The 15435-nt window shown below is 43.2% G+C and overlaps 1 protein-coding gene across 1 annotated transcript in view; it reads right to left on the bottom strand.

The window, feature by feature from the left end:
* Positions 1-10294: 10294 nt before the first annotated feature.
* Positions 10295-15435, bottom strand: part of vwf (von Willebrand factor) — a 180131-nt gene continuing 174990 nt past the window's right edge. Inside the window, exon 54 of the mRNA XM_036973629.1 lies at positions 10295-10568. Coding sequence (XP_036829524.1) covers positions 10383-10568 — 186 coding nt within the window. The 3' untranslated portion in view covers positions 10295-10382. The remainder of the gene's footprint in view (positions 10569-15435) is intronic.

Genomic DNA, 15435 nt, shown 5'->3' with positions numbered 1-15435 from the left:
AAGGTTTGTCTGTTCCTAAACCCTCCATACACCCACTGAAACACAGGACGGAACTCCAAGGGTGGATGCATGACGGACATAGAGAGGGCTCGCCTTCTGGGTTTTTGTCTGCTCAAACCACTGGTAGTTTAAAGACTGACCACTTGACAGGGACACATGGCAACCGACTGAGGTCCGGACCTGCACAAGGTACGCAACTCGATGGTTTTGCCTGATCCTACGCCGAGTATACCCATACAGACCAGCTGGATTTGACTAGACATGGGTTAATTTGGAATTAGGATCCTGGAAGGGAATAACTCCTAATTACACACATGATTGAAAACCTCCAGGATCAAAGACTGACGAACACGGTAGTAAATACATAGACAACGTGGAGCTAAAAAAGAAGGATCCGAAAGAGAGTAAACTCCTAGGTTGCACTATGCTTTCCACTTCTGTTGACATAGCGGACCTAGACATCATGACCATACCACTCGACATGGACACATGGCAACCAACCGAGGACCGGACCTGCATAAGGTACGCAACTCAAGGGTTTTGCCTGATCCTAAGTTGAGTTGACAGACCTACCTAAACCTAACCTTAACCATTCTGAAAAACTATACCTAACCCTAAACCTAACCCTAACCTTAACCACTCTAAAAAAACTTACCTAAACCTAACCTTAACCTCTCTAAAACAACTATTCCTTACCCTAACCGTAAACCTAACCTTAACCACTCTAAAAACTATACCTAAACCTAAAACCTACTGACAGACAGTCTTTTAACCCAACCAACGGGTTAATCTACAAGTGGGCAACCATAGGGCCTACTACTTTGGCCGGCCGCGCCCGGACCCCTCCGGACCGCGCATATGATGTGGAGTGCACACCCCTCCCTTCCCCCCCTTCGGCTTCCATGTGTCAGAGATGGAAGTGGATCAACCGACTCAAAACTAGACAAACTAACCCTAACCCTAACCCTAACCCCACACCACTAGAGGGATATCTTCAACCACCAACTTACCATCCTGAGACAAGGCTGAGTATAGCCCACAAAGATCTCCGCCATGGCACAACCCAAGGGGGGGCGCCAACCCAGACAGGATGACCACATCAGTGAATCAACCCACTCAGGTGACGCACCCCTTCCAGGGACGGCATGAGAGAGCCCCAGTAAGCCAGTGACTCAGCCCCTGTAATAGGGTTAGAGGCAGAGAATCCCAGTGGAAAGAGGGGAACCGGCCAGGAAGAGACAGCAAGGGCGGTTCGTTGCTCCAGAGCCTTTCCGTTCACCTTCCCACTCCTGGGCCAGACTACACTCAATCATATGACCCACTGAAGAGATGAGTCTTCAGTAAAGACTTAAAGGTTGAGACCGAGTTTGCGCCTCTGACATGGGTAGGCAGACGGTTCCATAAAAATTGAGCTCTATAGGAGAAAGCCCTGTCTCCAGCTGTTTGCTTAGAAATTCTAGGGACAATTAGGAGTCCTGCGTCTTGTGACCGTAGAGTACGTGTAGGTATGTACGGCAGGACCAAATCAGAGAGATAGGTAGGAGCAAGCCCATGTAATGCTTTGTAGGTTAGCAGTAAAACCTTGAAATCAGCCCTTGCTTTGACAGGAAGCCAGTGTAGGGAGGCTAGCACTGGAGTAATATGATCAAATTTTTTGGTTCTAGTCAGGATTCTAGCAGCCGTATTTAGCACTAACTGAAGTTTATTTAGTGCTTTATCCGGGTAGCCGGAAAGTAGAGCATTGCAGTAGTCTAACCTAGAAGTGACAAAAGCATGGATTACTTTTTCTGCATCATTTTTGGACAGAAAGTTTCTGATTTTTGCAATGTTACGTAGATGGAAAAAAGCTGTCCTTGAAATGGTCTTGATATGTTCTTCAAAAGAGAGATCAGGGTCCAGAGTAACGCCGAGGTCCTTCACAGTTTTATTTGAGACGACTGTACAACCATTAAGATTAATTGTCAGATTCAACAGAAGATCTCTTTGTTTCTTGGGACCTAGAACAAGCATCTCTGTTTTTTCCGAGTTTAAAAGTAGAAAGTTTGCAGCCATCCACTTCCTTATGTCTGAAACACATGCTTCTAGCAAGGGCAATTTTTGGACTTCACCATGTTTCATTGAAATGTACAGCTGTGTGTCATCCGCATAGCAGTGAAAGTTAACATTATGTTTTCGAATAACATCCCCAAGAGGTAAAGTATACTTCCGGCGCCGACAGAGATGGCCGCCTCGCTTCGCGTTCCTAGGAAACTATGCAGTTTTTTGTTTTTTTATGTGTTGTTTCTTACATTAGTACCCCAGGTCATCTTAGGTTTCATTACATACAATCGAGAAGAACTACTGAATATAAGATCAGCGTCAACTCACCATCAGTACGACCAATAATATGTTTTTCGCGACGCGGATCCTGTGTTCTGCCTTACAAACAGGACAACGGAGTGGATTCCATGCAGCGACCCAAAAAAACGACTCCGAAAAAGAGGGAAACGAGGCGGTCTTCTGGTCAGACTCCGGAGACGGGCACACCGTGCACCACTCCCTAGGATACTTCTTGCCAATGTCCAGTCTCTTGACAACAAGGTTGATGAAATCCGAGCAAGGGTAGCATTCCAGAGGGACATCAGAGACTGTAACGTTCTTTGCTTCACGGAAACGTGGCTCACTGGAGAGACGCTATCCGAGGCGGTGCAGCCAACGGGTTTCTCCACGCATCGCGCAGACAGAAACAAACATCTTTCTGGTAAGAAGAGGGGCGGGGGCGTATGCCTAACGTGACATGGTGTGATGAAAGAAACATACAGGAACTCAAATCCTTCTGTTCACCTGATTTAGAATTCCTCACAATCAAATGTAGACCGCATTATCTACCAAGAGAATTCTCTTCGATTATAATCACAGCCGTATATATCCCCCCCCAAGCAGACACATCGATGGCTCTGAACAAACTTTATTTAACTCTCTGCAAACTGGAAACGATTTATCCGGAGGCTGCATTCATTGTAGCTGGGGATTTTAACAAGGCTAATCTGAAAACAAGACTCCCTAAATTTTATCAGCATATCGATTGCGCAACCAGGGGTGGAAAGACCTTGGATCATTGTTACTCTAACTTCCGCGACGCATATAAGGCCCTGCCCCGCCCCCCTTTCGGAAAAGCTGACCACGACTCCATTTTGTTGATCCCTGCCTACAGACAGAAACTAAAACAAGAGGCTCCCACGCTGAGGTCTGTCCAACGCTGGTCCGACCAAGCTGACTCCACACTCCAAGACTGCTTCCATCACGTGGACAGGGACATGTTTCGTATTGCGTCAGATAACAATATTGACGAATACGCTGATTCGGTGTGCGAGTTCATTAGAACGTGCGTTGAAGATGTCGTTCCCATAGCAACAATTAAAACATTCCCTAACCAGAAACCGTGGATTGATGGCAGCATTCGTGTGGAACTGAAAGCGCGAACCACTGCTTTTAATCAGGGCAAGGTGTCTGGTAACATGACCGAATACAAACAGTGCAGCTATTCCCTCCGCAAGGCTATCAAACAAGCTAAGCGTCAGTACAGAGACAAAGTAGAATCTCAATTCAACGGCTCAGACACAAGAGGCATGTGGCAGGGTCTACAGTCAATCACGGACTACAGGAAGAAATCCAGCCCAGTCACGGACCAGGATGTCTTGCTCCCAGGCAGACTAAATCACTTTTTTGCCCGCTTTGAGGACAATACAGTGCCACTGACGCGGCCTGCAACGAAAACATACGGCCTCTCCTTCACTGCAGCCGAGGTGAGTAAAACATTTAAACGTGTTAACCCTCGCAAGGCTGCAGGCCCAGACGGCATCCCCAGCCGCGCCCTCAGAGCATGCGCAGACCAGCTGGCCGGTGTGTTTACGGACATATTCAATCAATCCCTATAACAGTCTGCTGTTCCCACATGCTTCAAGAGGGCCACCATTGTTCCTGTTCCCAAGAAAGCTAAGGTAACTGAACTAAACTACTACCGCCCCGTAGCACTCACATCCGTCATCATGAAGTGCTTTGAGAGACTAGTCAAGGACCATATCACCTCCACCCTACCTGACACCCTAGACCCACTCCAATTTGCTTACCGCCCAAATATTGTCCACAGACGATGCAATCTCAACCACACTGCACAGACACCCATCTGGACAAGAGGAATACCTATGTGAGAATGCTGTTCATTGACTACAGCTCGGCATTCAACACCATAGTACCCTCCAAGCTCGTCATCAAGCTCGAGACCCTGGGTCTCGACCCCGCCCTGTGCAACTGGGTAATGGACTTCCTGACGGGCCGCCCCCAGGTGGTGAGGGTAGGCAACAACATCTCCTCCCCGCTGATCCTCAACACTGGGGCCCCACAAGGGTGCGTTCTGAGCCCTCTCCTGTACTCCCTGTTCACCCACGACTGCGTGGCCACGCACGCCTCCAACTCAATCATCAAGTTTGCGGACGACACAACAGTGGTAGGCTTGATTACCAACAACGACGAGACGGCCTACAGGGAGGAGGTGAGGGCCCTCGGAGTGTGGTGTCAGGAAAATAACCTCACACTCAACGTCAACAAAACTAAGGAGATGATTGTGGACTTCAGGAAACAGCAGAGGGAACACCCCCGATCCACATCGATGGAACAGTAGTGGAGAGGGTAGCAAGTTTTAAGTTCCTCGGCATACACATCACAGAAAAACTGAATTGGTCCACTCACACAGACAGCATCGTGAAGAAGGCGCAGCAGCGCCTCTTCAACCTCAGGAGGCTGAAGAAATTTGGCTTGTCACCAAAAGCACTCACAAACTTCTACAGATGCACAATCGAGAGCATCCTGTCGGGCTGTATCACCGCCTGGTACGGCAACTGCTCCGCCCTCAACCGTAAGGCTCTCCAGAGGGTAGTGAGGTCTGCACAACGCATCACCTACCTGCCCTCCAGGACACCTACACCACCCGATGTTACAGGAAGGCCATAAAGATCATCAAGGACATCAACCACCCGAGCCACTGCCTGTTCACCCCGCTATCATCCAGAAGGCGAGGTCAGTACAGGTGCATCAAAGCTGGGACCGAGAGACTGAAAAACAGCTTCTATCTCAAAGCCATCAGACTGTTAAACAGCCACCACTAACATTGAGTGGCTGCTGCCAACACACTGACAATGACACTGACTCACTCCAGCCACTTTAATAATGGGAATTGATAGGAAATGATGTAAATATATCACTAGCCACTTTAAACAACGCTACCTTATATAATGTTCCTTACCCTACATTATTCATCTCATATGCATACGTATATACTGTACTCTATATCATTGACTGCATCCTTATGTAATACATGTATCACTAGCCACTTAACTATGCCACTTTGTTTACATACTCATCTCATATGTATATACGGTACTCGATATCATCTACTGTATCTTGCCTATGCTGCTCTGTACCATCACTCATTCATATATCCTTATGTACATATTCTTTATCCCCTTACACTGTGTATAAGACAGTAGTTTTGGAATTGTTAGTTAGATTACTTGTTGGTTATTACTGCATTGTCGGAACTAGAAGCACAAGCATTTCGCTACACTCGCATTAACATCTGCTAACCATGTGTATGTGACAAATAAAATTTGATTTGATTTGATTTAGTGAAAACAATAGTGGTCCTAAAACGGAACCTGACAGACTAGCCTGATCTACTGTCTCTGTTATATTATGACAGACCAGCTAAATCTACTGTCTCTTTTTTGATATGACAGACCAGCTAGATCTCGTGTCTCTATTATATTATGACAGACCAGCTAGATCTACTGTCTCTATTATAATATGACGGACCACCTAGATCTACTGTCGCTATTAAATTATTTTTTCATTTTTTATTTTACCTTTATTTTACTAGGCAAGTCAGTTAAGAACAAATTCTTATTTTCAATGACGGCCTAGGAACAGTGGGTTAACTGCCTGTTCAGGGGCAGAACAACAGATTTGTACCTTGTCAGCTCGGGGATTCGAACTTGCAACCTTTCTAGTCCAACGCTCTAATCACTAGGCTACCCTGCCGCCCCAACAGACAGACCACCTAGATCTACTGTCTCTATTATATTATGACAGACCAGCTAGATCTACTGTCTCTATTATAATATGACAGACCAGCTACTGTATATCCACTGTCTCTGTGTCTCTATTATATTATGACAGACCAGCTAGATCTACTGTCTCTATTATATTAAGACAGACCAGCTAGATCTACTGTCTCTATTATAATATGACAGACCAGCTAGATCTACTGTCGCTATTATATTATGACAGACCACCTAGATCTACTGTGTCTATAATATTATGACTGACCAGCTAGATCTACTGTCTCTATTATATTATGACAGACCAGCTATATCTACAGTCTCTGTGTCTCTATTATATTATGACAGACCAGCTAGATCTACTGTCTCTATTATATTATGACAGACCAACTAGATCTATTGTCTCTATTATATTATGACAGACCAGCTAGATCTACTGTCTCTATTAGCTAGATCTACTGTCTCTATTATAGTATGACAGACCAGCTACATCTACTCTCTATTAAATTATGACAGACCAGCTAGATCTACTGTCTCTATGTCTCTATTATAATATGACGGACCAGCTAGATCTACTCTCTATGTCTCTATTATATTATGACTGATCATAATATAATAGAGACAGTAGATCTAGTTGGTCTGTCATAATATAATAGAGACAGTAGATCTAGCTGGTCTGTCATAATATAATAGAGACACAGGGACTGTAGATATAGCTGGTCTGTCATACTATAATAGAGACAGTAGATCTAGCTGGTCTGTCATAATATAATAGAGACCCTGCCGCCCCAACAGACAGACCACCTAGATCTACTGTCTCTATTATATTATGACAGACCAGCTAGATCTACTGTCTCTATTATAATATGACAGACCAGCTACTGTATATCCACTGTCTCTGTGTCTCTATTATATTATGACAGACCAGCTAGATCTACTGTCTCTATTATATTAAGACAGACCAGCTAGATCTACTGTCTCTATTATAATATGACAGACCAGCTAGATCTACTGTCGCTATTATATTATGACAGACCACCTAGATCTACTGTGTCTATAATATTATGACTGACCAGCTAGATCTACTGTCTCTATTATATTATGACAGACCAGCTATATCTACAGTCTCTGTGTCTCTATTATATTATGACAGACCAGCTAGATCTACTGTCTCTATTATATTATGACAGACCAACTAGATCTATTGTCTCTATTATATTATGACAGACCAGCTAGATCTACTGTCTCTATTAGCTAGATCTACTGTCTCTATTATAGTATGACAGACCAGCTACATCTACTCTCTATTAAATTATGACAGACCAGCTAGATCTACTGTCTCTATGTCTCTATTATAATATGACGGACCAGCTAGATCTACTGTCTCTATGTCTCTATTATATTATGACTGATCATAATATAATAGAGACAGTAGATCTAGTTGGTCTGTCATAATATAATAGAGACAGTAGATCTAGCTGGTCTGTCATAATATAATAGAGACACAGGGACTGTAGATATAGCTGGTCTGTCATACTATAATAGAGACAGTAGATCTAGCTGGTCTGTGATAATATAATAGAGACACAGAGACAGTAGATCTAGCTGGTTTGTCATAATATAATAGAGACAGTAGATCGAGCTGGTCTGTCATAATACAATAGAGACAATAGATCTAGCTTTCTGTTATATTATGACAGACCAGCTAGATCTAGTGTCTCTATTATCCTTTTCAGACCAGCTTCATCTACTGTCTCTAATATATTATGACATTCCTCCAAGATCTACTGTCTCAAATATTTTATGGCAGACCAGCAAGATCTACTGTCTCTTTTATATTTTGGCAGACCAGCTAGATTTAATGTCTGTATTATAATATGACAGACCATCAAGGTCTCCTACATATCCCTGAATTTTATCTGGGATTTTTTTTTAAACAATTTGTACAACTTTTCTACTCTTTAGAATTCGGTAGGCCCAGCTTTGAAAAACTACAAACCTCATATGTCCCACTTCCTTGTTGGATTTTTCTCAGGTTTTCGCCTGTCATATGAGTTCTGTTATACTCACAGACATCATTCAAACAGTTTTAGAAACGTCAGAGTGTTTTCTATCCAATACTACTAATAATATGCATATATTAGCATCTGGGACAGAGTAGGAGGCAGTTCACTCTTGACACGCTATTCATCCAAAAGTGAAAATGCTGCCCCCTATCCCAAAAGGGTTATGTGACTTCTGAAGGTAATTGGTTGCACCAGATCTTATTTAGGAGCTTCATAGCAAAGGGGGTGAATACATATTTTTGACTTTTTTAGAAACAATAATTTTTTTTCACTTCACCAATTTTGACTATTTTGTGTATGTCCATTACATGAAATCCCCCCCAAAATCTATTTAAATTACAGCTTGTAATGCAACAAAATAGGAAAAACGACAAGGGGGACGAATATTCTTTCAAGGCACTGTATCTACTTACCTCCACACCAATCCTGTCGACCTACTCGACCACCGGCTCATCAGTCCATCCATCAGGCCGGCCCGACCGCCCCTCCGTCTGCCCCTCCGTCCGCCCCTCCGTCCACCCCTCCGTCCGCCCATCCACTCTTCAATAACTACTACGACCACCATTGACTACAACGAGGACCCACAACATGACGGGGACCAACAATCCAAAGCTGACCACAACACCCCCGGAGGATCGCATTTACAATTAGAAGGGGAGTCACCTCCCCCAAACCTTGGCCCCTTGGTTCTTGCCGTTGCAGCGTTTGTGCACCGATCCACCCCATGCAATACAGGCTCGTCCGGAGATCTTAATTAAGGCACACCCTACGGTAATATAAGTAACATCCCCCAGCCTGAGGGACACGGACAAATGGTCCCACCCTACCCTCTCCACCCCTCTTTTGACCTCTACGCTCAGAAAAGATTTAAAGTGATGATCAGTATACAACATCTAGTATGAGGGTCTCTAAGGTGTTGATCTGTATAGAACCAGTGGTGGAAAAGTACTCAATTGTCATACTTGTGTAAAAGTAAAGATGCCTTAACAGAAAATGACTCAAGTGAAAGTGAAAGTTACCCAGTAAAATACTACTTGAGAAAATGGTGTCTGGTTTTAAGTGTACTTAAGTACAGTGGTAGGAAAAGTACTCAAATGTCATACTTGAGTAAAAGTACAAAGCACTAGTCAAAGCTATACATCAAATTACATATATTAAGCAAACCAGACGGCACGATTTTCGTATTATTTTCAATTACAAACAGACGGGCACACTCCAACACTCAGACATCATTTACAAACACAGTATTTGTGTTTAGTGAGTCCACCATCAGAGGCAGTAGGGATGACAAAGCGTTATATTGACAGGTGCCATAATTCTCTCCTGCTTTAGCATTCTAAATGTAACGAGTACTTTTAGTTCTCAGGGAAAATGTGTGGATTAAAAAGTACATTATTTTCTTCAGGAATGTAGTGGAGTAAAAGTAAAAGTTGTCAAAAATATAAATAGTAAAGTAAAGTACAGATAACCCAAAAAAACTACAGTAGTAATTAAAAGTATTTTTACTTAAGTTCTTTACACCATTGTGTAGAACTTTCTAGCATGAGGGTCTTTATTGAAGGTGTTTCTCTGTATACAACATCTAGTATGACTGTCTCTAAGGTGTTGATCTGTATACAACATGAGCCAAGGGGGATGAATACTTTTGCAAGGCACTGTAGATTTAGGAATTTTGTATTTTGATACGAGGGTCACCAAAACAGAAATAGAAATTCAACACTGTTTTGTCAATCAATCATCGATTATCAAGTTGAAATCAATAGCGAGAGAGGGGGATGCATGTAACTAACACAGCTCAAATATTTCTTAAAATATATTTTAAAAATGCTCCTAAACACAACTGAACCAGGTGCCTTAGACTAGAGCATCCATAGGGTCTGACAGCAGGTTGAATAATTGACATCCCTAGTGAGTGCAGAAATATTTGTACTTTTTCGTACAGTCCTCTATGGGAATTGAAACCACAACCCTAGCATTGCACACACCATGCTCTACCAACTGAGCCACACGGGACAGAACAAGCATGCATGCAGACAGACAGACAGACAGACAGACAGACAGACAGACAGACAGACAGACAGACAGACAGACAGACAGAGAAAGAGAAAGAGACAGACAGACAGACAGACAGAATGAGAATATCCAAATTGTTTATTTGAGTACATGTTTATCAGGGCACACACACACACACATTGTCTCTCTCAATTTTATTCAGCTCTCTCTAGGTGCAGTGCTGGGCCAGACAGTCGCAGGCAGTGACAGACAGAACGTTGTGATGTGTCAGTGTTCCATTAGAACACAGCAGCGGAACGCTCAGAGGCTCTGTCGCCACAGAAGCACAACACACACACTCCCTCTCCACAGCGTTAGTTTCCAGGGAATATACACTCTTACTACGACACTTCCCCTGAGAGAGAGAGAAAGAGAGAGAGAGAAAAAGAGGAAAATCATTATAAAATCAATAGGCACAAAAACAAGTGTGCAGTTAAAATTGGCAATGTACACACAGATTTCTTTCCTCGGGGCCGTGGGGTGAGACAGGGATGCAGGTTGAGCCCCACCCTCTTCAACAAATATATCAATGAATTGGCGGGGGCACTAAAACAGTCTGCAGCACCCGGCTTCACGCTAATAGAATCTGAAGTCAAATGTTTGGTGATGATTTGGTGCTTCTGTCCCCAAACAAGGAGGTCCTTCAGCAGTACCTAGATCCTCTGCGCAGATTCTGTCAGACCTGGGCCCTGACAGTGAATCTCAGTAAAACAAAAATAATGGTGTTCCAAAAAAGGTCCAATAGCCAAGACAACAAATACAAATTCTATCTAGACACTGTTGCTGTCACACCCTGATCTGTTTCAGAGTGTGACATGTCTTTGTGCTTGTCTCCACCCTCCCGGTGTCGCCCATCTTCCCCAGTATCCCCAGTGTATTTATACCTGTGTTTTTCCCGTGCTCCTGTCTTTCTCTAGTTCTTGTTTTCCCGGTTTTGACCATTCTGCCTGCCCTGAGCCTGCCTGTCGTTCTGTACCTTGTCACACCTATCTGGATTACTGACCCATGCAAGCACCGACCCTGAGCCTGCATGCTGTTCTGTACCTGACCCCTGCCTGCCCTTGACCTGTCGTTTGCCTGCCCCCCTGTTTTTGTAATTAACTTTTGCTACATCGAAACTGTCTGTACCTGGGTCTTTTCCTGAGCCTTGATAGCCGCCCTAGAGCACACAAAAAATATACATTTGAAGTCGGAAGTTTACATACACCTTGGCCAAATACATTTAAACTCAGTATTTTACAATTCCTGACATTTAATCCTAGTACAAATTTCTGGTCTTAGGTCAGTTAGGATCACCACATCATTTTAAGAATGTGACCTGTCAGAATAATAGTAGAAAGAATGATTTATTTCAGCTTTTATTTCTTTCATCACATTCCCAGTGGGTCAGAAGTTTACATACACTCAATTAGTATTTGGTAGCAGTACCTTTAAATTGTTTAACTTGGGTCAAACGTTTCAGGAAGCCTTCCACAAATTTCCCATAATAAGTTGGGTGAATTTTGGTCCATTCCTCATGACAAACCTGTTGTAACTGAGTCAGGTTTGTATGCCTCCTTGCTCGAACATGCTTTTTCAGTTCTGCCCACACATTTTCTATGGGTTTGAGGTCAGGGCTTTGTGATGGCCACTCCAATACCTTGACTTCGTTGTCCTTAAGCCATTGTGCCACAACTTCAGAAGCATGCTTTGGGTCATTGTCCATTTGGAAGACCTATTTGCGACCAAGATTTAACTTCCTGACTGATGTCTTGAAATGTTACTTCAATATATCCACATAATTTTCCTGCCTCATGAAGCCATCTATTTTGTGAAGTGCACCAGTGCCTCCTGCAGCAAAGCACCCCCACAACATGAAGCTGCCACCCCTGTGCTTCACGGTTGGGATGGTGTTCTTTGGCTTGCAAGCATCCAGCTTTTTCCACAAAGCATAACGATGGTCATTATGACCGAACAGTTGTATTTTTTTTTACTAGACCAGAGGACATTTCTCCAGAAAGTACAATCTTTGTCCCCATGTGCAGTTGCAAACCGTAGTCTGGCTTTTTTATGGCGGTTTTGGAGCAGTGGCATCTTCCTTGCTGAGCGGCCTTTCAGGTTATGTCGACATAGGACTTGTTTTCCTGTGGATATAGATAATTTTGTACCTGTTTCCTCCAGCATCTTCGCAAGGTCCTTTGCTGTTGTTCTGGGATTGATTGGCTCTTCTCGCACCAAAGTACGTTCATCTCTAGGAGACAGAACGAGTCTCTATCCTGAGTGGTGTGACGGCTGTGTGGTCACATGGTGTTTATACTTGCATACTATTGTTTGTACAGATGAACGTGGCACCTTCAGGTGTTTGGAAATTGCTCCCAAGGATTTTTATTTATTTTTTTTATTTTTTTTATTTCACCTTTATTTAACCAGGTAGGCTAGTTGAGAACAAGTTCTCATTTACAACTGCGACCTGGCCAAGATAAGGCATAGCAGTGTGAACAGACAACACAGAGTTACACATGGAGTAAACAATTAACAAGTCAATAACACAGTAGAAAAAAGTGGAGTCTATATATATATTGTGTGCAAAAGGCATGAGAAGGTAGGCAAATAATTACAATTATGCAGATTAACACTGGAGTGATAAATGATCAGATGGTTATGTACAGGTAGAGATATTGGTGTGCAAAAGAGCAGAAAAATAAATAAATAAAAACAGTATGGGGATGAGGTAGGTGAAAATGGGTGGGCTATTTACCAATAGACTATGTGCAGCTGCAGCGATCGGTTAGCTGCTCAGATAGCAGATGTTTGAAGTTGGTGAGGGAGATAAAAGTCTCCAACTTCAGCGATTTTTGCAATTCGTTCCAGTCACAGGCAGCAGAGAACTGGAACGAAAGGCGGCCAAATGAGGTGTTGGCTTTAGGGATGATCAGTGAGATACACCTGCTGGAGCGCGTGCTACGGATGGGTGTTGCCATCGTAACCAGTGAACTGAGATAAGGCGGAGCTTTACCTAGCATGGACTTGTAGATGACCTGGAGCCAGTGGGTCTGGCGACGAATATGTAGCGAGGGCCAGCCGACTAGAGCATACAAGTCGCAGTGGTGGGTGGTATAAGGTGCTTTAGTGACAAAACGGATGGCACTGTGATAAACTGCATCCAGTTTGCTGAGTAGAGTGTTGGAAGCAATTTTTTAGATGACATCGCCGAAGTCGAGGATCGGTAGGATAGTCAGTTTTACTAGGGTAAGTTTGGCGGCGTGAGTGAAGGAGGCTTTGTTGCGGAATAGAAAGCCGTCTCTTGATTTGATTTTCGATTGGGTCTGGAAGGAGAGTTTAGAGTCTAGCCAGACACCTAGGTACTTATAGATGTCCACATATTCAAGGTCGGAACCATCCAGGGTGGTGATGCTGGTCAGGCGTGCGGGTGCAGGCAGCGAACGGTTGAACAGCATGCATTTGGTTTTACTAGCGTTTAAGAGCAGTTGGAGGCCACGGAAGGAGTGCTGTATGGCATTGAAGCTCGTTTGGATGAACCAGACTTGTGGAGGTCTCCAATTTGCTTTCTGAGGTCTTGGCAGATTTCTTTTGATTTTCCCATGATGTCAAGCAAAGAGTCGCTGAGCTTGAATGTAGACCTTGAAATACATCCACAGGTACACCTCCAATTGACTCAAATTATGTAAATTAGCCTATCAGAAGCTTCTAAAGCTATGGCATCATTTTCTGGAATTTTCCAAGCTGTTTAAAGGCACAGTCAACTTAGTGTATGTCAACTTCTGACCCACTAGAATTGTGATATAGTGAATTATAAGTGAAATAATCTGTCTGTAAACAATTGTTGGAAAAATTACTTGTGTCATGCACAAAGTAGATGTCCTAACCGACTAACAAAAACTATAGTTTGTTAACAAGAAATTTGTGGAGTGGTTGAAAAATGAGTTTTAATGACTCCGACTTAAGTGTTTGTAAACTTCCGACTTCAACTGTACCTACCTCTGCCTAATAATCAACATAAGGCAATGAACGATCTGAGAGAAAAGGCAAAAATTGCCTTCTACGCTATCAAAAGGAACATAAAACTCCACATCCCAATTAGGATCTGGCTAAAAATACCTTAGTCCGTTATATAACACATTGCCCTCTATGGTTGTGAAGTCTGTGCCCTCAATGGTTGTGAAGTCTGTGCCCTCAATGATTGCGAAGTCTGTGCCCTCTATGGTTGTGAAGTCTGTGCTCTCTATAGTTGTGAAGTCTGGGGTCCACTCACCAACCAAGAATTCACAACATTGGACAAAGACCCAATTGAGACTGCATGTAGAATACTGCAAAAATAACAGAATTAGGACTATACCCGCAAGTTATCACCATCCAGAAAAAAAAGCTGTTAAATTCAACAACCACCTAAAAGGAAGCGTGCTTACACATTCCACCACAAAGCCCTCACCTTCAGAGAGATTAACCTAGAAGCGAGTCGCTGGTTTCAGGGGCTCTGTTCACAAACACAAACAGACCCCACAGAGCCCCAGGACAGCAACACAAACAGACACAATTTGACACACTGGAAAGAATCAACCTAAAAACATACCTAATTTGAATGGTATCTGGCCCTAAACAGAGAGTACACAGTGGCAGAATACCTGATTACTGTAACTGACCCCAAATTAAGAAAATCCTGAACATAGCCTTACTATTGAGAGAGGCCGCCATAGACAGACCTGGCTCTCAAGGGAAGGCAGGCTATGTGCACACTGCCTATAAAATGAGGTGGAAACTGAGCGGCACTTCTGTTAAGGGAATTTTTATCTATAATGACTAATTATGTATACATTTCAATCAGGATGTACTAATCAGAATACTATTATGTTACTGTATATGTATGAATTTTCTTTCTTGATCCCAGTACTGAATATAATGTGTGTGAATGTGGTCAAGAGTTAGAACAATGACTGTCTGTTCCTTGGTACAAATGAATCAGACTGGCTAGAATGCGTATCTACACGAGAAAACCTTGACTCGTAAATTATATTAAATTGGTAGGGAGACGGATGTGGGAAGGCTTGAGATACGGCCTTTGTACTGGAACGGAGATGGCACGGGTTGGGGCTGGAACTAATGACGTCATTTTCAGTTTATAACCTGTGGTAACGTGTATCGTGGGGAGTACTCTCGAGAATACACTCTGCTGTTTGATTTTGAGACTGGGCTCTGTCTATTATTATAGAATAAGGGTCTTACAA

This window comes from Oncorhynchus mykiss, unplaced genomic scaffold (assembly GCF_013265735.2).
Source record: "Oncorhynchus mykiss isolate Arlee unplaced genomic scaffold, USDA_OmykA_1.1 un_scaffold_277, whole genome shotgun sequence".
Lineage (NCBI taxonomy): Eukaryota > Metazoa > Chordata > Actinopteri > Salmoniformes > Salmonidae > Oncorhynchus > Oncorhynchus mykiss.
This window is presented reverse-complemented; position numbering and strand designations above follow the sequence as displayed.